This window comes from Denticeps clupeoides, chromosome 18, assembly GCF_900700375.1.
Source record: "Denticeps clupeoides chromosome 18, fDenClu1.1, whole genome shotgun sequence".
NCBI classification, from domain to species: domain Eukaryota; kingdom Metazoa; phylum Chordata; class Actinopteri; order Clupeiformes; family Denticipitidae; genus Denticeps; species Denticeps clupeoides.
In genome coordinates this window covers 17,185,484-17,206,591 of record NC_041724.1, presented here as the reverse complement: position 1 = coordinate 17,206,591, position 21,108 = coordinate 17,185,484, and the positions used below count along the sequence as shown (strand labels likewise).

At 40.1% G+C, this 21,108-nt stretch overlaps 2 protein-coding genes across 3 annotated transcripts in view; one reads left to right on the top strand and one right to left on the bottom strand.

Moving 5' to 3' along the window:
• Positions 1-21,108, top strand: part of dock2 (dedicator of cytokinesis 2) — a 97,335-nt gene that overhangs the window by 49,948 nt on the left and 26,279 nt on the right. The gene's annotated exons all lie outside the window — the stretch shown is intronic.
• On the bottom strand, positions 596-20,792 carry insyn2b (inhibitory synaptic factor family member 2B). 2 transcript variants are annotated; one of them, XM_028959488.1, is made up of 4 exons: positions 20,680-20,792; positions 6,997-8,709; positions 3,506-3,580; positions 596-1,954 (listed from the first exon to the last, which is right to left on the bottom strand). In XM_028959488.1, the coding sequence occupies exons 2-4, from the start codon at positions 8,427-8,429 to the stop codon at positions 1,789-1,791; spliced, it is 1,674 nt and encodes a 557-aa protein (XP_028815321.1). In that variant the 5' UTR covers positions 8,430-8,709; positions 20,680-20,792; the 3' UTR covers positions 596-1,788. The 2 variants fall into 2 exon arrangements, with proteins under 2 accessions (XP_028815321.1, XP_028815322.1); XM_028959489.1 differs by having other exon boundaries at positions 1,894-1,954; positions 7,115-8,709.

Here is a 21,108-nt window from a genome sequence, read left to right as displayed (position 1 = left end):
AGATACAATCCAGAAATTTGCATAAAAAAACATACATTTTATTAGCTCCAAACAGTATCAGCAGGGAGCAATGTACAATGGGAAATAGTACATTAAATGCAAAGCTGAACAGAGTGAGCAGGATTTCCTACAGTTAGAACCCTTGGTTGCCATGTGTGTGTGTGTGTGTGTGTGTGTGTGAGTGTGTGTGTGTGTGTGTATGTGGACGTGAATGTAGCTGTGCAGTATCACAGTGCTCATATTGTGAACATGAGTGTCTGTATCTGTGATAAATACTGACAGGTGACGAATTAACACATGATCCTAAATATACATATAAATATCTAAATATACAAGTATGAAACTCATTAAAGGGGGTAAAATAGCTGTGATAATTGTGAATAGTTGTGTACTTCATTGTGTACATCTTACTATTAAATATTTTTATGAGTATGATCAAAATATATTTGATGTGACCAAATGTGCTTTGTTATTTTGACTGTGAAGGTACGATTGGAACTCTTTCAATTATCCCGAGAATAATTATGCAATCATAGTATGCAATAAACCAATCAGAATGACCAGCCACCTCACCTTTAAAAGACAAGGACACAAATTCGATGGGTTGCTATCATTTTTATTTTAGGAAATGGTACTTGCTTGTGTTCGATGTAAAAATGTGTGAGCATCGTTGTAAATTAAGGGGATACAATATAAATAAGGGGATACAAACCATTAGGGGATATAGGGGAAAATGTAACTATTGATTTTAAATAGCCCAGCATACCAGAAAGAGCAGTTTAGCATCATGCTGTGTACTAGCCAAAAGTAAAATGTGATGTGGTTGACGGACATGAAACTGTTGACGGCTACCTGTAAAACAAAGAGCAGATGAATTGCAAGCACCCTCTCCTAATTTTGTCTCCATATTTGTCATTTATACACATCATCACATATCAAAGAAGTGCTCTTCTGCTTACATGGTCTGGATTGTCCACATAAAATTATGCATGTTGTGTGGTGAATGGAAATGTATACCTGTGACCATTTTGAGTGCCAGCATCTACATGTCTTTTTTTGGTCATAAATAAAGTCTGAGCCTTGAATTTTCAACAGGTCTATAACACACACAGCCACACTTAATTTAAAGACCACAACTCCTACCATTAGGAACCACACACAAAATCATTTGTTTTTTTGAGAATAACATTTTCAAAGGTGGAAAAATACAACTTGGTGCATCAGAGTCCTTTCATTTGTCACCTGTCATGACACAGGCCATGGCTGAGCATCAAATATTTGGAGTGTATATGTGCAGGGATGTTCAGCAGATGCGTTGCTGCAGTAGCTACTTTGAGGTTTAAAAAGCCAGCGAAAAGTAAAAAGACGTAAAAGGGTTGACATGAGCTCCTATCAATTGATTTCCCACTTTTATTAATCCAGTGGGAAATGCTTAAGCTGCCTGCTGAAGTGCACGGTATTGACCGTTTTTGGTCCAAGTTAGAAGAATATTGATCGGATCCTTGAGCAATCAGTTGCCACAGTGGGGCATTTTTAAATGTCCTTGTTCCATCTCAATCTGCTGGTATTATGAACAGGTGTAATGCAGGTGTAACTAGTTCACATACTTACCTGTTACAATATTTTTGTTTTGAATGACCTCCTAATGAAATTCGTAAGAATTTTGCTGAAAAGCAGCATCCTTAAAACCTACACTTATAGTACAGGTTGTTAAACAGATATTCAGTTTCAGTTTCATTCCTGATTCAGTTTTATCTTCCATTTTCTTCGTGTCTCTCTGGTCACAGGCTACAACCACCAGAAGCACTTCTTCCTAAACTTCTTTATGCGGTTCTTGGTATGGTATCTTTGCTGGGCAGCTTTGGGTATTATAGCAGGGACATCATAGTCCCCCTCCAGCGTCTCCAGCACCACCTGAAGCCTGCCCTCTTGCTGGCGAAAGTCATGCTCCACACTGGAAACAGACAGACAGAAAGACAGACAGACAGTTAGGAGCAGATAACATATTGCTTCCTTTCCTCTTGCTTCCTTTCCTTTATTCTGTTTTGTGTATGTGTTGCTTTAGACTTTTTTTAATTGCTTTCTGAAGTTAATTTAGGGCTCATGATTCCCATGAAGATGAAAATTTCTGTAAGAACAGGTTGTATTTCATGTTCATTCATGTTCATCAATTGTTCCTTGTTGCAGACAGAGATGAGTTAAAGTAAGAAGGCTGCCCAAACCTATAACCACTGCTTATATGGTTACTGCTAGGCATCGACTGTTGGGAATTGCGGAAAGGGTCTGTTTTTCAGTCCAATGCTTGTGTATGTGGGTGTAAAGGGGTGCAGAGTAAAGCTTAGGGGAGGCTTAGTACAGGAAGATGGTGTGGTAACGGAGAGCAAACAAAGGAGGAAAGCTGTGTGTGTGTGTGTGTGTGTGTGTGTGTGTGTGTGTGTGTGTATGTGTGTGCATCTTTTTGTTCTTCCTGAGAACCATTTGTCCTCACATAGATGATCACATGAAATTAGGATTAAAATTGTGCATTTATTGTTACTTCTCTTGGAACAGAGAGGCTAAATTATATGTTTTGCCAATGAATGTGTGTGTGTGTGTGTCCTGTCTACAGTGCTTAGTTTGATGCTGTAAAATAGTTAGCACCCATATGTTTCTGTCTCTGTCTCTGACTGTGATCCTGTAGATGTTTGTGCACAATGCCAGTTGGTAATGATTTCTAGTGTGTGTGTGCCTGATTGTGATTTGAGATTGAGTGTCAGTCGGAGTTTTGTTTTTGTTTTTTAATTGATTCCCAGAGCTACAATGTCCACTGTTTACCTCACTCACATATGCGAGGCATTTTTGTGTTTGAGAGAGAGCTCAGTAAAATCATATTTCATAGATGTTTTACATTGTGTTTAGATATGTCACTGTAAACAGCATTAGCACAGAAATTGTGCACCATACAAACTGTGTGTAGGTGTGTCTGTCTCAGTCAGACTGTGACATCTCGTGAAGGCCAGTATCTCTACTGTATTCTCTTCACTGCACTCTGATCATTAGTGTCTGCTCTGTTCCCTGTTTCTCCAACACACATCTATCAGCACACATATCGTTTTGTGTGTGTGTGTGTGTGTGTGTCTGTGTGTGCATGTGTGTACAGGAGATAACTGCTTTTATCATTTCTGTTTGCAGAAACATAGACCCCTCCAATGTGTCTGTGTCTGTATGTCTGTATTATACAAGGTGAATAAAGGAATGAGGTTGTTGCTTTTTTGTGGCATAAAAGACGAATAATATCAGAATAAAAGGATATAATGAGAGATGATTACAAACAAAGGTTTGAACATAAGATAAAGAAACTGAGGGAGGTTAAGAATCAGACTATTTTACTGAACAGCTGTGTGTTAACACATGTGCTCTTGACTGACTGCTGAATATGAATTGAGCCGCTCTCTCTCAGTACTCCTGAACAACACTGACTGACCGTCAAAGCTGTAAAACACACATGATCTGTTGATCTCTTTACCTGTAAATTATGCAGGCAGTTTTCTGGCATGTAGAGCAATTGTTGATGTCCTGCCCAGTTCTGTATGAAACACGCCTAGGAATACAAGAAACACACATCCATACACAAATAAATGCTTTAATATAATGAATTTAATATAAAGCATTATATTCTGAAATGTGTCTTCATCACTGTCAGAATTAATGCATGAATCACTGTGGTTAATTACTAAATATTTAAAGTGTTACAAATCACACAGCTGTGTTTTGTTTAGTTCCTGTGTTCAAATGACACTTCTTTTGTGTCGTATCACTTATTTTTTTTTCCCCAAATGAAGACACACTGCTGCTAAGACATGCTAAGCAACCTGCATGTAATGTACCTTTGTCTGGATGTCTTTTTTTTGGACTGCACAGAAAGTGGAAATCAGGCACAACTGATAAAAATATTTAAATGCATACCATACCATGTGACAAAGTTTTTTACATCTTAAGAATCAATGGCAATTACTTGCAAATTGTTCAGTGCAATATGTCTGACAGCCATTATAAATATAAGAGGAGAATGAGGAAAGCATGGAATAGCCCCTATTTGAGCGAACGATGTTACCATGGGGATGGGAGCACGGGACAAGATCTCTCATCTGCTCTACACTCACCTGGCAGCATGAGGTCAATATCAGTTATTCTCCCTGGACTGACTCTAGCCGTTATCACATGAAACTTTCATCATCTGGACTGAACTGCTCCATTTTTACTAATTAAACATACCCACGAGGCAAGACAACAGATCTCACTCTGACTTTTTATTCTCGCTGAGAAGCATCACAACTGTTCTAGTGTGAATGTTGCTCTATCAAAGAAAGAAAAAATACTCAGCCAATTGAATTATCAAATAAATAACACACCATCAACAAACAAGAAACACTGTCTTAAATTTATAATATTTTCTTTTTCTTTATTTTTCCCCAATGTTCCCCCATTATTGATAAAAGGAGAATACAGAATTCTGCTCTCTGAGATTCACTCCAATATTGTGGTCCATTTTGGAATTCTTAAATGTGTTAGGACCAATCCAGAATTTTATTGAACATCTAAATATAATCAAATAATCACAATATAACAATAAATTCCACTTTTAAATGAACTCAATGTCTTATGAATGGGTATTTTAGATGCATAAGAATAAAAAAGTCTAAGTTAGTGTTTGTGACGCCTATCAAAAAAAAAAAAGTCACCATCTGGTTTCAACAATGCAAACAAGAGCCTCCCATTGGATAATTACCATGATTATTACCAATTACCATTCATACCATGAAACAAACCAGAAGGTCACCACAGCCACCACCACCGTTACAACTACAGCTATAGGGATCTTCAAATGGACCATTATGGACACGTAATCTAGACCATGACACTGACTACATCCAACCCTACAACTGTAGGACTTATTATTATATCATCCCCAACCCTGCACTGACACCATTTGCAGGCTCACTCTACCCTGGAAGGGGGTCCCTCTCTGTATCACTCCTTCCCAAGGTTTCTTCCTTTCTTTTTTTCTCTCTCCTAGAGTTTTTTTTGTGTGGAGTTTTTCCTTGTGTGCAGAAGGGTCAAGTGTGGGGGGTGTCAACTGTAGGGCATGTCAAAGCCCATTGAGACATACTGTATGTGATTTTGGGCTATATAAGAAATAAATGTTGTTGTTGTTGTTGTTGTTGTTGTTGTTGTTGTTGTTGTATGGGTGATTATATTATTTAATTCAAATCGACACAATGAGTAGTTTTTCATTTCTTAAACAGTCATGTCAGATAACGTGTGATTGTTGAAAATATGTTAATCTGTTTCAGACACACAAAATGCAAGGACACTTTGAACAATAAGTCTACAGTCTGTTTTTTACATTGCAACTTATAACATGACAACAAAGTGCAAGAAAGCCATGATGATCTGCAGCAGAACACCTTTTTTCTGTAAAGTGAATTACAGAAATATAAAACTATTTCAATAAATGTGTGTAAAAGCATATCATGGTTTAGCGCACAACTAATCTATATAAACCTGTAATTACAGTCCTTTTTATGCTAGGAGAGGCCAACCAGTCCATCATTAAGAGCCAAAAAACTATTTTAAAGAGCCACTCCACAAAACCTGGCAGACCTGTAGCATGTAATATTTTTTTGCAGTGTACTCTGTGTTGTGCTAAAATGATAGGGTTATATTAAATTGCTATAATCAACATCACAGCTATAACCAACCTTTCCTCCATCTTGGTTTCAGAGCCAGATTCAATGCTTTATTTCCATTGGTCAGTGCGCACCGCATTGTGAAGCACTGCTTTGCTAGGCACAATGCTAAATTGCTTTTCAGACAAGCTCAGCATAGAAAACAGTGGATTTCAGAGTGCAGCAACGTGCTGGCTGCATTTCATTCTCAAACCATATTTAATACTGACAGCCTACAGGAGCAAGAAAATACCCGAATGACATGTAATGACGATGGCGAATCAAATTTCCAGAGACTGCTGATTCATTAAAATAGCGATATTAGTGCTGGTGTATAGATCATCATATTGCTTGAGCAAGGAAGATTATATATTACAAAAGTGCTATGATCAGGGACTATTTATTTTAAATAAATAGTCCATATTTAGCTTTTTGACCCAAAAAGAATAACAAATGGGTAAGCTGTCTGTGGGGTTGTGTACTGGTGTGTTGGAGTCATTTCTGCTGTTAAAATGTTGATGTCTGAGAACTTGAGACATACATCATTTTGAACAACTGACAAACCGATTTTATATTAACAGTATTTAAATAAATGTGGGAGTTTTTCCTTTCATTTCCTATATCTACAATGACAGACCACCTGACACACCTTCTTTAGTCTTCATTATTCTGTTTAAAGTGAGATAGAGCTGAAGGGATAGCTGCATTTTTTTTAAATACAGCCATGTTAATTGCATGAACAACTTTGAAAGTCGCAAGATTATAATCATGTGGAGTTCAGTTAGAACAAAACTGCATCACCTCTTTGAAATCATCCATGACTTGCTTGTCTGTAATTACACAGACACATGATTGATGTGAAATATCATCTCCATGCTTAATAAGTGGAAATTGAAATATTAGCAGAGATAATGGTTGTGTTATCTTATCTGTCTTTTAGATGCACGACTTAAAAGCAGCTGACAGCAGTACACACCTTGCTGATGAAGGGTATAAATGTCTTGATGTATGAGACTGAAGGAGGGAAGTCTGAAATTGCACTGAAATTTCCAATTTATGTGAGACACACTTTATCTGTTAAATTTCAGATCCTGGCTTTCATTGGCCTCGGTCAAAGGTTAAGATGTTGCACACACTTAGTAGTAAATGCATTAGTGACACAATTATTGTTTTGCAAGATTAGTAGCTGGGTCAGATCTGCAAAATAGGCTCACCCATCAACCAAAATTGTCTCTTCTATCTCTGATTCTGCTAAATACTTATGCCTTATTCAACCACGCTATCTTACCCCTCGCTTAGGGCTTTGCTCTTCTCCAGATCCTGAATGACATTGAGAAGCACTTTGATCTTCTCTTGGTTGGCATGCAAACTCTCCTCTACACTCTGCAGGCACCCATGTAACACACCTGGAGCCCCATTGCATTGTGGGGTCTCGGGCAGCAGAATTCCCATGTGAGGTGGGTGGATATCTTTGGAGAGAGCTTTGTAATCCATTTCTTTCAAGGGAACCGATGCAGGTTGTGAGTCAGGAGGTGGTGCATTAGACTCTTGCACTATTACAGGCTCCAGGGGGTCAGATTTTAGCGTCACTGTCTTATTTTGGGGTGGTTGAATGGGTATAGTTTCGCACTCAGAGCTTATTGAGAGCCATGTGTGTGGAGGTTTTGGTGTGACTTCTACAGCTGAAGCCATGGGTTTGGTTGGTGTTGGTATCTGTGTGGTCTCATCCTTGGTGAGATGATCTTTGTTGGTGAGGTTCAGTGTGCACTGGTTGGAATGCTGACTGGGGGTGTTAGTGAAGTCAGTCTGTGTGTGCTGTGTGCTCGTCTGCTTTGCTGCTTGTTTTTGTTGCGAAATCTTCTCTTTTGTGTCATTTGCAAGTGCTGCTGTCCTTGTGTCTCTCAGGGTGCTAGTTACAGGTGGCTTCTGAGAAAGAGCTGAGTTTTTTCTAGTGGGATTTGGCAGAGTCATGCTTGTTCGAATCTGATTGGTTGCTCGCCTTCGACAAGCATGGACCATGCAGGGTGGGGCTTGAGATTGTCGGCGTCCACAATTTCCACATAGTTTTGGTGACACTGATGTTATAATGCGACAGGGTCGAGGGGGTGTGGCATAAGAGCACATGCTGGCGGAGCGTACTGTCGTACTGTCTTCCCCCTTTAAAGACACATCCCGTCCCCTCTCTTTTGTCCCTGGCTGTTTTTTCTTGGACATCCCCATTACACCTCCTTCCTCCATTCCCTCGCTGCAGACCCCACCCACCAGTTCTGGGGCAACAACACTCCCATTGGTGTAGCGGGGTGGATTCCTTTTCATGCTACTTCTGTTACTTGACTGGCCAGGGCAAGTCCGAACAGCTTTGATTTGACAGTAGACCCCACCTCTTGAGTCTGACTGTGTCCCTCTGTAGTTTGAGAGCTTTTGAAGAGTTTCCTTAACTCCAGCCGAGGAGCTGCAGACACCTTCACAGCGTTTAAGGCCCCTGTCCAGTGACATTGTTTCCATGGCTGCACCACCTTCCGCCCCACCTCCTCCTTGGCTGGAGCTGATTTTTCTGTTCTTCTTCTTGAGGGAGGGGAGACTGTGAAGGCCTGGTGAGGTCTGGACCCCCACACTGCACAGAGGTCCCCATTTCTGTGAGGACAGCAGTCCCTGCCCCCCGGCAAGGGGCACCCCCAATGCTGGCACTGGATTGGACGTATCGGCTGCCCGTCGGCCCATGACCCGCGCCAGGTCGGCTCAGCCCCCTGAGGAGCTGGATGGGAAAGGGCCATGTCGTTCCATCATGTCACTGGTTGTAAAGATGTTTGGGTGGCTCAATGTGTGTCGATAAGGTGTGTGTGTGTGTGAGGTGCTGTAGAGACTGATCATCTGAGGACAAGGATGAATTTTCACTTGATTAACACGAATGCTAATCTCCAACGACAGACTGTTTCATCTTCAGCAGCTGGGATTGGATTGATAAATGGCTTCCGTAGGTCTGGACATTAAGACTGAATATCTAAAGAAAAGAGACAGAGAAAACTTGTCAGTCACAGATGACAAATTGTGTCAGACACAGAGAACACAAAGCCCAGGGAAATACAATGCAATACAATACAAAAGTAATACAAATACAATACAACATTAATCTTTCAAAGATTTCCTGTTTACTAGCGATTAAGAATGTTTTCTGATGAGAAGGGAAACATAATTCGAAGTAGTGTTTTAAATATATAAATAGGATTTTTGTGTGTGTTCCCTCTTGGAAGCAGAAACAAATCTAGATATTTCATTTTATACACACAATTTGTGATAATTGAAAGGAATAAGACAGTTTGGTTTTCAGACATTGGACTTCCCAATTGTAGTTAATGGTAAATAGTGTGGTTTTTTCCAGTGAAGCAGCAAGTCACATTAGAATCTACTCTCTCTAACAATGCTGAGAGTAGGAGCAGGAGAAAGGGACTGTATTTACATTTACATTTACATTTACAGCATTTATCAGACGCCCTTATCCAGAGCGACTTACAATCAGGGACAGTCTCCCTGGAGCAACTTAAGGTTAAGTGTCTTGCTCAGGGACACAATGGTAGTAAGTGGGATTTGAACCCGGGTCTTCTGGTTCACAGGCGAGTGTCTTACCCACTAGGCTACTACCACCTTAGTATTTGCAGGGTATGAAACAGGATATGAAAAAATTCCATGAATGTTATTTTCATTCCTCACAAAAAATGTTGTAAAAAATCTGTAAAAATATGAAAATATATGTCATTATAACTTTTCAAATTAGAATTGGATACTGCACCATTTTTCCTTTCCTTTTTATACAAATTGAAATTAAATAAATATAAAAGTTTTATGCAGTATGCAATAAAGTGGGTTGCAAAAGTATTCGGCCCCCTTGAACTTTTCCACATTTTGTCACATTTCAGCCACAAAAATGAATCTATTATATTGTGAAAGACCAATACAAAGTGGTGTACACTTGAGAAGTGGAACGAAAATTATACATGATTCCAAACATTTTTTACAAATAAATAACTGAAGTGTGGGGTATGTGTATTTATTCAGCCCCCTGAGTCAATTTTTTGTAGAACCACCTTTTTTGTCAGTATTTTAGGGTATGTCTCTACCAGCTTTGCACATCTAGAGACTGAAATTCTTGCCCATTCTTCTTTGCAAAACAGCTCCATCTCAGTCAGATTAAATGGACAGCGTTTGTGAACAGCAGTATTCAGATCCTGCCACAGATTCTCAATTGGATTTAGATCTGGACATTGACTGGACCATTCTAACACATGGATATGCTTTGTTTTAAACCATTCCATTGTTGCCCTGGCTTTATGTTTAGGGTCATTGTCCTGCTGGAAAGTGAACCTCCGCCCCAGTCTCAAGTCTTTTTTTTCCAAGATTGCCCTGTATTGGGCTCCATCCATCTTCCCGTCAACTCTGACCAGCTTCCCAGTCCCTGCTGAAGAGAAGCACCCCCAGAGCATGATGCTGCCACCACCACATTTGGTCTCTGTAGATCTCTGCTGCTCGTTCAGAGTCACCATGGACCTCTTGGCTGTGTAAGAATGGACATCACGGGAGCCTGCTTTTGCCTTGCATAACAGATGTCTGCAGGGGGAGGTGTGACATTCCTGTGTCGACGGTTGTGGGTGAAGATTCGACACCCCGGTTTTTACATGCCTTTTGTCCGACGGCAACGTGTGAAGTATCAGCCGTCAGGACCGCCCACCCTCTTTGTCTTCCCCAAATGGGAGGCACCGGGGGCGTGACATCAGAAACAACAGGTTCTGATTGGTCAGTGACAACTTCCTGTAGGCCAGTGACAACTTCCTGTAGGCCAGGGGTATAAAAGTCTGCTCACATGTGGAAAAAAGACCTCTGAGCTCCTTGCTCAGGGGGGTTTCCCTCGGAAGCCGGAAGGCTTCTGAGACTTTATCTCCCCCTCTCTTTCTCTTCTCCCTCTTTACTCTTTCTTCTCATGTTTATTTTCTCTGCAACCTTGGTACCTTTTTACATTCAATATTCACATGTAACTACAATAATTATTTACCGGTGTTAATAAATTAGAAACTGTACATTTTTAACCTCTATTGTGCCATGCCTCTTTCTGCCAGGTAACATCAAATTGGAGTGGTTGAATACAGTGCTTTGTGTGGAGGGAGAAAGAGTTTTTTCTACACACTCTATTCTCTTCTCCAACACCACATGGTATTCATTGGTTTTTACAAATGGTAACCCCGACGTGATACCTTTGCTCGGATGTGGATCTGTGACTGTAAGTCTCTTTTATCTGAATTTTACTGCATAGGGAGGAATAGAATCTATGTGCTTTAATTTAAATAAAAAGGATCACATTTCTGATCAGCGCTGTCCTTGTTCGGCCTGTGAGTTTAGGTGGACGGCCTTGTCTTGGTACAGTTGTGCCATACTCCATTTCTGAATGATCGCTTGAACAGTGCTCCGTGGGATGTTCAAGGCTCGGAAAATATTTTTGCAGCCTAAGCCTGCTTTAAATTTCTCAATAACTTTGTCCCTGTTCTGTCTGGTGTGTTTTTTGGACTTCATGGTGTTGTTGCTCCCAATAGTCTCTTAAACAACCTCTGAGGCCATCACAGAGCAGCTGTATTTGTACTGATATTAGATTACAAACAGGTGCACTCTATTTAGTCATTAGCACTCATCAGTGTCTATGGGCAACTGACTGCACTCAGACCAAAGGGCACTGAATAATTATGCACACCAGACTTTTCAGTTATTTATTTGTATTTGTGTATTTGGGTGGTTGTAGCCTAGTGGATAACACACTCGCCTATGAACCAGAAGACCCAGGTTCAAATCCCGCTTACTACCATTGTGTCCCTGAGCAAGACACTTAACCCTAAATGCCGTAAATGTAAATGTAAATGTTTGGAATCATGTATGATTTTCGTTCCACTTCTCAAGTGTACACCACATTGTATTGGTCTCAGCCAAAATACACCCATGTTACACCTCTTCTTACCTCCCTCCACTGGCTCCCGGTAGCTGCTCGCATTGAGTTCAAATCCTTGATGCTTGCCTACAGGGATGTAAATGGAACTGCGCCCTCCTACATCAACACACTACTACCTAGCTACACTCCTGCATGCTCTCTCAGATCGGCAAACGAAAGGAGACTAAAAATTCCTTCTTCACGGGGTCTCCGATTCCAATCATGTCTGTTCTCCGTTGTTGTCCCTGGCTGGGGACTTTTAAGAAGAAGGTGAAAACCCTCTTATTCCAAAAATATTACAGACAAATCTAACACATACATATGCATACACATTGAACAAACAAATACAAAATGTATAAATACATTATAATTTTTCTTAGTCTAGCACCCAACACTCTCCGAGCATGCTCTTCAATGACAAGTCTAAGCCTTATCAGGGCTCTTAGTTTGTATACTCGATATTCTATAGAAATCGAACGAGAATTGCTGGTGTCTTCCCATTGTAAGTCGCTTTGGATAAAAGCGTCTGCTAAATAAAGTAAAGTAAAGTAAAGTCTTTCACATGGAATTCCAATAAAATAGATTCATGTTTGTGGCTGTAATATGACAAAATGTGGAAAAGTTCAAGGGGACCAAATACTTTTGCAACCCACTGTAAAATAGCACATTGTCCCCCAGAAACCTGGGTGTATGTGTATCTGTGCTATCATTATTAACTGCCTTTTTATTAAATTAAATTATAATATTTAGATTTTTTTATTTTATTTGCTTCAATCACCACAGACAAGACTAGGGGACAGGGAAAATGAGATAGAGAAAAGAGAAGTTTGGAAGTTTGGTATTTGAAGGATAGAGATTTAACACCAGCTCCTGCTTAAAAGCCACAGCCCAGGATCCCAACAGTCCCACCCCCCATCATACTCCCCAGGACATGAAGCTGACATGTAGGGGGCCCGGCAGCTGGACATGTCCAGAAAGACCCAATGATCCAGACGGTCAAGGACCCCCACCCCTGCCAAGGATCCAACAGAGCCAGCAGGGCCAGGACCTGCCAAGTATTTCCTGGGAGTGAGTCAGTTTACCAATAGGCAGCCAGCCCCAGATGCTGTGAAACACCAATGCACTGGCGGCTATGCATTTTTGACTGCATTGTGTCAGCATCAGTCAAACATATTTATCGGTTAAGGAAGTGGTAATCAGATAGTTGCCGGTTCGACTCCCTAAACCTCAGCGCAGATACAATTTTGTGCCCCTTCCTGAGATCTCCCAGGGGAAGAATATACTTGGTTAACTGTACATTTCTCTCAGCTACTGAAATTCACTCTCTTTCCCTCGTGGTTAGTCAATGCTGGCTATGTATGCAAAACATGCTTTCATAATGTTTTATTATTATTTTATAAATGATCAATTATAGAATTACATTAAAAATGTATCCGACTACATTAAATAGTTTACGTGGCCTAGTGGGTTATGAAACAGATCCTAGTGGGTGATGAAACAGTAATAATTGGAGGAAAGGAAACAGACTCATTCAGAAGGTTGCCAGTTCAAATCCAGAACAGCCAAGGTGCCACTGAGTTTCCACTGAGCAAAGCACCGTCCCCACACACTGCAGTTTTCTATTGTGCATCTGGAGAGAAAGCACCATTAAAAGTAATATAACAAAATTTAAATAAAATAAAGTCTAAATTAACTCAACAAAACACAGATAACAATAGCAAAGGTTTAAACTGAGAATTTTACAATTTCATGCACGAAATCATCTAATGCTACGGGTCTCATAACAGTTCTAACAGAGACACGTTTTCAATGATGTAAAAAAAAAAGGTTCTTAAAAAAGAAAGTTTGAAGAAATCTTGGCACCAAGAACATGTGCTCCTGGAGTTCTCTTCTTAGAATTAGAATGTTAGGGTCTTGACAAATGTATTTGGCATTTTTCATTTAATAATGCACCAAATGTTCTCTATAGGTTAAATATCTGGACTGCCAACAAGTCCATGCTGTTGTAATAGGTGCAGTATGTGGTTTTGCATTGTCTCCCATCCAGATATGGAAAATAACGTTTAAGTTTTTAAAATAGGTAATTTTACTTTTACTCAATTACATTTATACCCAAGTATTTTACTTTGCTACATTTGAAAAAGCCCAAGTTACTTATTAAAAAATGAAATGCCAACATGGAAAAAGTTTACTTGAGGTTTTGGCAAAGTCTAAAAAAATATAAAAACTGAGAAAGCACATGTATATGAGTATTCACAGCCTTTGAGCAATTCTTTAATGATGCACCTTAGGCAGCAATTACACCCTCAAGTCATTTTGAATATGATGCCACAAGCTTGGCACAACTATCCTTGGCCAGTTTGACTCATTCCTCTTTGCAGCACCTCTGAAGGATGAAGGATGGGAAGGATGGGAATCTCTCCTGGGATGTTCAGTCCGATTCAAAGTCTGCGCTCTGACTGGGCCACTCAAGGACATTCACAGGGACATCTTTCTGAAGCCACTCCTTTGATACCTTGGCTGTTTGATGAACCGTCACCCCAGTCTGTGTTCAAAAGTGCTCTGGAGCAGGTTTTCAGGATGTCTCTATATGTTGCTGCAGTCATCTTTTCCTCTATCCTGACTAGTATCCCTGTTCCTGCAGCTGAAAAACATCCCCATCACAGCTGATGGCTTTTGACCTGAACATGCTGGAAGGACTTCCACCTCTATAGCCAGAGGACACTGTGTCTGTGATTAGCTACAAGAATGTCACATTTGGAGTCGTCTGACCATAAAACACTTTACCACTTATAGACAGTCCATTTCTAATAAATCTTGTCCCACAGGACACAACTGCACTTCTGGACCATTTTCAAATATGGCTCTAGTGTGCTCCTTTCGATTTCCCCCTTCAACACGCTAATGTCCTTGAACCCCTCACCATGCCCCCACAGCCCTGCAAGTCCCCCTGGACCCAGGACCATAATCAAGCTGGTCACGCATTGTCTGCCCGTGCGCCCCCGAACTCCGACGATGACACATTTATTAATGTCATTGACACAATCATGCACATTGACACAATGAGTGATTCATTAGAGGGTCAGGGGTATCTAATAAATTTGCCTGGCTATGTCCCTTGTGCACAAAGATAACTGTGTCTCTGTGGCGCAAATGGTTAGCATGTTTGGTTGTTAACCGAAAAGTTGGTGGTTCAAGCCCACCGTGGGTAAAGAAACAGACCTGTAATCAGTTCAATTTGAATCCCTATATAATTCAATTTCCATGTGTAAAGGGACAGTTATTGTGACAGTTATGAGCCTTTGACTACAGTCCATTAAAGCTAAGAGCCAAATTGCTGAAAACACACACACACACACACACCTTGCTTTAATTTCTCCCTTCTTTGACCTGTAATTTTCCTCCATTCAGTCTATCATGCCAACTCTTTCTTCCTTTCCCCACTCTCTTCATCTTTGAGAGCTTCCAAATGGTATGCAGTTGAGTCTCTGAGTGTGTCTGATATTTAATAAGTAAAAAATCTATATTTCAACATCTAAACACAGACGGGGAGCGAGATGCGTTTCTACAGTCTCTTCTACTATCACAAACTGGTTTGTGCTGACTCAGCTGTGCATTTTCAGTCCCCACTAACACAGACATATGAAAAAGTATATAAATGCATACTCATCTGTCTAAAGATGCAGAGTGGGGACTCACACAAAACACGCACAGCCTCATAAATAAACTTTGCTCGGAGCTTACACTAGATTGAGACTTAACATCTTAATGGATTCCAACCGTCCTGATCTCATAAACATCAATGTCACTCTCGCTGCTGAAAAAGAGGAGAAGAAAGTCTAGCAACATTGCAGGAGAGTAGGACCGGCTGAGAGAGAGAGACATACTGAGCTGTGAGAGTAAAGAGGGAGGAGGTGTGACCTTGTGTTATATTGATCACAGTCATGTCGCCAGAGGAGTCTCGCTGTGTCTCAAGGTGATATCAGTGGAGACGGGGTCAGTAATAAACCTACATCTACACTCCAACACAACAACGTGCAAGGCCATTTACCGCTACACCACTGTGTCTGGACTCACTAATGGAGATTTGAATCCGGGGAAGCATAGTATTCACTAGAGCTGGGTAATCTTTGTTTTTTATGCTGACTCATGTGAAGCGCAAAAATGTTTAATTTATAATGCAGCTGAGGCCTAGGTAGAAGAGTGTGTCTGTGATGCAGACAGATACTAGATTTGTGTGTCTCAAGGGCTTTACAGGTAAAAACTGATCCTGGGAAGTGAGGATAAAAGAGAGAGACATCAAGTAATTGGAACCACTTTCTATGTGAATGTGTACTGGGTGAAAGTATTCCAATCTGGAAAAATGGAGGATGGCAAATTACTGGGGAAATACAGAAACATTGCAGTGATGATGGGAGAGGAAGGGAGATGGAAGAGAAATATGACATACAGGAGTAGAGACAAGGGGGTATGGAGTGACAGATTTTTATGGCTAAATTGAGATTAATTCTGGTAAAATGCAAATTCAGTAGGATTTTGTTAAACTATTATGAATTATACGGAAAATTACACTCATTACAGCTACATGAGGAGTAACACCACTGTAAGGGAAGTATTGTGATGATGAGAAGGAAGGTGAACCATAAGACTGATCACATCAACTCTATTCAGCTTTTGCTTGTTACATCTCATCAACAACATGTTTTATGAGGTGTGGGAGTTTGAATGAAATTTACACATTTTACAAATCCCCAGGGGTAGTTAAAGGACAAGATGTAACAGAATTTATACATAATAAATTATAACCCTAGGTCATTCTAAAGTCATACATGTGTGTGTGTGTGTGTGTAGTGGGGTTTTATTGTGGGGTTTCTCTTGAATACTTAATAGCTGACCTCTGTGGATTACTTTGCTTTCAGTAAATGATTTATGTGAGAAAGATACTGGTGAGGACTGAGAGCAGAACAGGGCAGATGTTTAAGTTAGAGTAGCTGTAGAGCTGAACGACTTATTGAATTTGAACTGAAATTGCGATTGGTCTAAATGTGATATGAAAATCTCAAAGATAATCATATTGAATTGACAGCCCTGTGAGATAGACAGTCATGCTTAGCATTCAGGGCTTTAATTTGCCTCATGCTATAACAATCACACATGCAAGAAAATTGGAGTTGTGCTACCCTAAGCTCCCCCAGCAGTGTGAGGGGGATTATGGCAAATGCAGTTTTGTTAAAATTGTTTGGCCCAAGTAGCTGCATGTTTGCTCTCATGTCCATGCAGAGCTTTCATGAAGATACAGTGAAAAAATTCCAGACCCCTTCAAGTTGTACCCATTTTCTTATAAAACAAGTTTAAAACTTGTGCTAAAATTCTTTAATTAAATTCACATTTTCTATAATAAAAAATCTGAAAAATCAGACCCTTTGGAATCGTCTTTTCAGTGGTCAAGATTCTACAACTTGATTGGAGTCTACCTCTGCCAAACTGAATTCATTAGACATTATTAAAAATGGCACAAAGCAGTTAATTTGTTATTGTCTTGCCATTGTGGTGAACAGACATACACATTCACACGACTTATCACAAATGAGTTATAATACATGAAACATGACCAGAACTATATATATAAGTTAAGGACCCAATAAGGATGTGGTACAAAAGCCAGACATTTATACATACGAAACATCTACACACAATCAAATTATTTGGAACACAGACAATACAAAGCTCCAGTCCGAACGTGGAACTGGACTGCCCCCTCTGGAGTCAGTTCCTGACGGTTATGAAAACCGTACCATCTCTATGAGAGCAGTCTGTGGTTGTGTCTGTCACCAAGGTTAGCCAACCCCAAACCCTTAATGATTTTGGTTATGAAGTCCTTTGAAGAACTTATTAAAGAAAATCTCTTTGCAAAGGTCGAGCCCCTTCCATTTCAGTTTGCTTGTAGGGCCTGGAGGAGGGAGCAGGATGTCAGAACATCTTGTTCAATATTTTGTGTAAACAATATCTAGAGAGGAGTGGAAATCATGTCTGGCTGCTCATACCAGGCTGCTCATTTATGGTTTCTCGTCTGCCTTCAGTACCATGCAACCTCATTTGATAGATGAGAAATTACTCACGTCTACCCCCATGCTCCCCAGCATAGCTTGCTTTAACATGCTACAAATATATGGATATGAATATCACTACTGTGGCCAGTAGCATGGGAGTTAAGTTAGTCGGGACAGAAACTCATGCCCTGAATGCAGAATACATGCTTCTCTTAGAAGCAGAATACATCTCTATTCCACTTTGCATTCATATATTCGACTGAGAGAAATGAAGGGATAGATAATTTAGTGACCCTCTTTAGATTTTTTTCATTATAGTTGTTATAATAGTGAAGTAGTGTACAGGTCTGAGGTTGCTCAGTTGTTGTAAATACAAGAGTTGTGAACCTTCACTGGTCTCACAACTCGATTAAATTATCAGTGCCTCGATATCGATGCACCACGATGCAGCCCATAGGTTTTCTACATGGTAACACGATGCTTTCAAATACAATAGTTAAGGTCTCATATGCCTGTGTGGACGCATTGATTTGCTGCAATGAGGAGAAAAATGTCTGTATTGTTCTCTTCCAAGATGGCTGCCTGTAACCACTAATAACTTTTCAAAACAAAATGTCTACTTTCACTGCAGTGACAGTATATAAAGAATTGAACTGACATTATTGATCAACTGTAATACAAACCCACAGTGAATAAGTAAATGTCATTTTTTCAGCGTTTTATCAACTCAATCACAAATTAGACCTTCACTTTGAAAAAGAACAATACAAAGATGGCATTCAAGGCTTTTATTGTCAAGATTAAATTAATTAACATTTGTAAATGTTAACAATTTAATGTAACAATCGACCTGATTTATTGAACAATCAGTTATTTTGATGTCTAATACCTTTGTATTAACATTATTTTTAGTATTAATTCTGGTAAAAAATTGCATGCAAGTAAAAAACTTATAATAACAGTGAACAGCAATACTGAGTGTAAAAAAATCCAACCCTAACGTTATTATGACATCTTAGTTTAAAACAAAATTTTAAAATTCTTAATTCAATTGAATTAAGCTAAACATCCCATTTCACATAACCCTGATGGGACTATTGGGCCAGGTGTCGCGCCACACAGCATGAAACTATGACCCAGAGTGGCACTGTACTGTGTAGATAAGCCTGCAACAGTTACTTCCAGCACTATATTTTTTATAATGCCGCCAGACAATCACTGTCACCGTCAAGCAACGTCATTATGATATGATTGATTATGTTCTGCACTGCATTGATGCAATATCGATGCACATCTGCATCGCGATGCATTGATTATACGATTAATTTCAACATAATGTTCCTGCTGCAGACCAATGGCCCTTTGGGGACATAGAATAAAAGTGAATAGAATTGGTTTCCATGCCATCAGTACAACGCATATAGCCAAAGCATATAGCCAAGAATACATAGAAATGACTTCAGGAAAACGCCTTGTGAGGCCCAGACACAGACACCTGAACTTGCAAGTATTTACAAAAGTCTGTGGACAGATGGCTGTGGACAGATGCCGAGTTCACACCTAGTTCAGCTTGAAAGATTTTGCAGAGTAGAATGTCAGAAAACTCCATTAGAATTAGGTGTACCAAGTTTGTATTTTGTGTAGACCTAACAAAACTTGAAGAGATCTGAAAATGCTCTGGTTCTGTGTAATGTGTGCAGAATGCAAGAATAGAATGACACACCTGAACTGAAGTGTGCTCATGCTGTTGCAAATAGACCTGTTATTGCCAATAACTGAAGTCAGCAGGAGGTTAGAAAGCCTCAAGCACACACAAACTCAGACACACGTGTTTTAAATGATCACACAGGGCCAACAGCTGTCAGTGTTGAAAATACAGACTTTCTGCTTAAATGGGGGGAAGGATGTACACACGCAGTGTTGTTGGTGAGTGTGTTGTGAAGATGTATTTTAATGTGTAAGCTTAAGGGGGCATAACAGACTGCATCAGCTCTCACAGTGGCAAATGGAAAGAATTATACACCTTCTATAACACTGTACATTAGACGCACGCACACTCACACAGCCTCATTATTGCATGCAGAACCAGTCACAATCACATTTCATTCTACACCAGGACAAATATTTAACAAAACTAGACCAAGGTGCCATGTTTCTCCACGGTTTTCAGCAATAAACGTGGCCATTGTGCTGACAGGAAGTAAGGTGTGTTTTGTCTGAATGAGTGATATGGCATCTCTTTGAGCTCTGGCCATGACAAAATAGCTAAGGAAACAGTTCCCAGATCAGTGGCAATAATTGCATGGTATACCAGTTGGACTACCAGATAGCCACTATCCCACCCCTGCCGACATAGAGATGAGAGATCAGTTTTCACACCTAACCATGAAAACAAAGGTGAGGAGTTCACTAGTTGTGTATTGTTACTAAAAGCTGTCCTGTGATGCCCTTCTGCATGGGGAGTCTTCCTCACCTTGTGTGTGTGGACGTGTGACCACTTGTCTGCCAAGCCGCTGGAGCTGCTCCACTTCTGTTTTTTCTGTGCTCTTCTCTTTCACAAAAATGCATCTTATCTATCAGCACATTTCCTTTCTCGTCTTTTCCATTTTTATTTCTCTAGTTATATCTTGTACTCAGTGGCAGTCAGTGGTCTTTTCTTTAGTGTGTGTGTGTGTTTATTATAACTGTGTGTTTGTCCATGCAGCTCAAGCATATAATCTGTCAGCCTGTCCTGGTTTCTCTGGCCCTCTGACAACTGACCCATAGAACAAGAAGAGAACTTTCTGCAATATTTAGATGCTACAAACTGCTGAAATTGTGTCCACACCCCCACATACACAAAAATACAAATGCAATAAAATAATTTTTTGCTTTATTGCTTCTCAGTTCTCAAAGCCAGAAATACAAATGCTGCCCCACTTCATCTTGTATTGAACCAGTTGAACAAGTGTCTTACCGTCTGCTGATGTCTTCTTCACCTATCTGTCCCAAAGGTCTCATTTCTCTTGTACTCTCCTACTCCCTTGCTACATGTTCAGTCACTAGTTAGTCCTTGAATTGAACTGAGATGGAAAGGAGGGGAGTGTGAGCAAGAGAGAGCGAGAGAGAGAGAGCGAGAGCGGGGAGGGGTCAGATGGGGAACTGAAGCCATTGTAGGGACCGTGTGAAAACTACATGCATCTTTTTAAAAAGTGCTAAAGAGTGTCTTTTTCAATAGCAGAGTCAGAGTATGACTTTATTTATAATCCCTTTTTAGATAGAAAAGAGATGCATGTACAGATGTAATGAGAACAGTGAAGGGAGAGACAAATGGAAAAGGGTGGAGGATAATTATACTTTAGTTAATGTGTTTCTTGGTTTCTGTTAATTTGCAGTGCCTTTTTTG

What these genes read in the sequence shown, in the direction of transcription:
- insyn2b (XM_028959488.1), bottom strand. Translation starts at nt 8,429, where the DNA reads ATGGGCCGACGGGCAGCCGATACGTCCAATCCAGTGCCAGCATTGGGG. An exon ending in AGCAAAGCCCTAAGCGAGGG is followed by an intron (nt 3,581 to 6,996) that starts GTAAGATAGCGT and finishes TTGTATTCCTAG; the next exon opens with GCGTGTTTCATACAGAACTG. An exon ending in ACTGCCTGCATAATTTACAG is followed by an intron (nt 1,955 to 3,505) that starts GTAAAGAGATCA and finishes GTCTGTTTCCAG; the next exon opens with TGTGGAGCATGACTTTCGCC.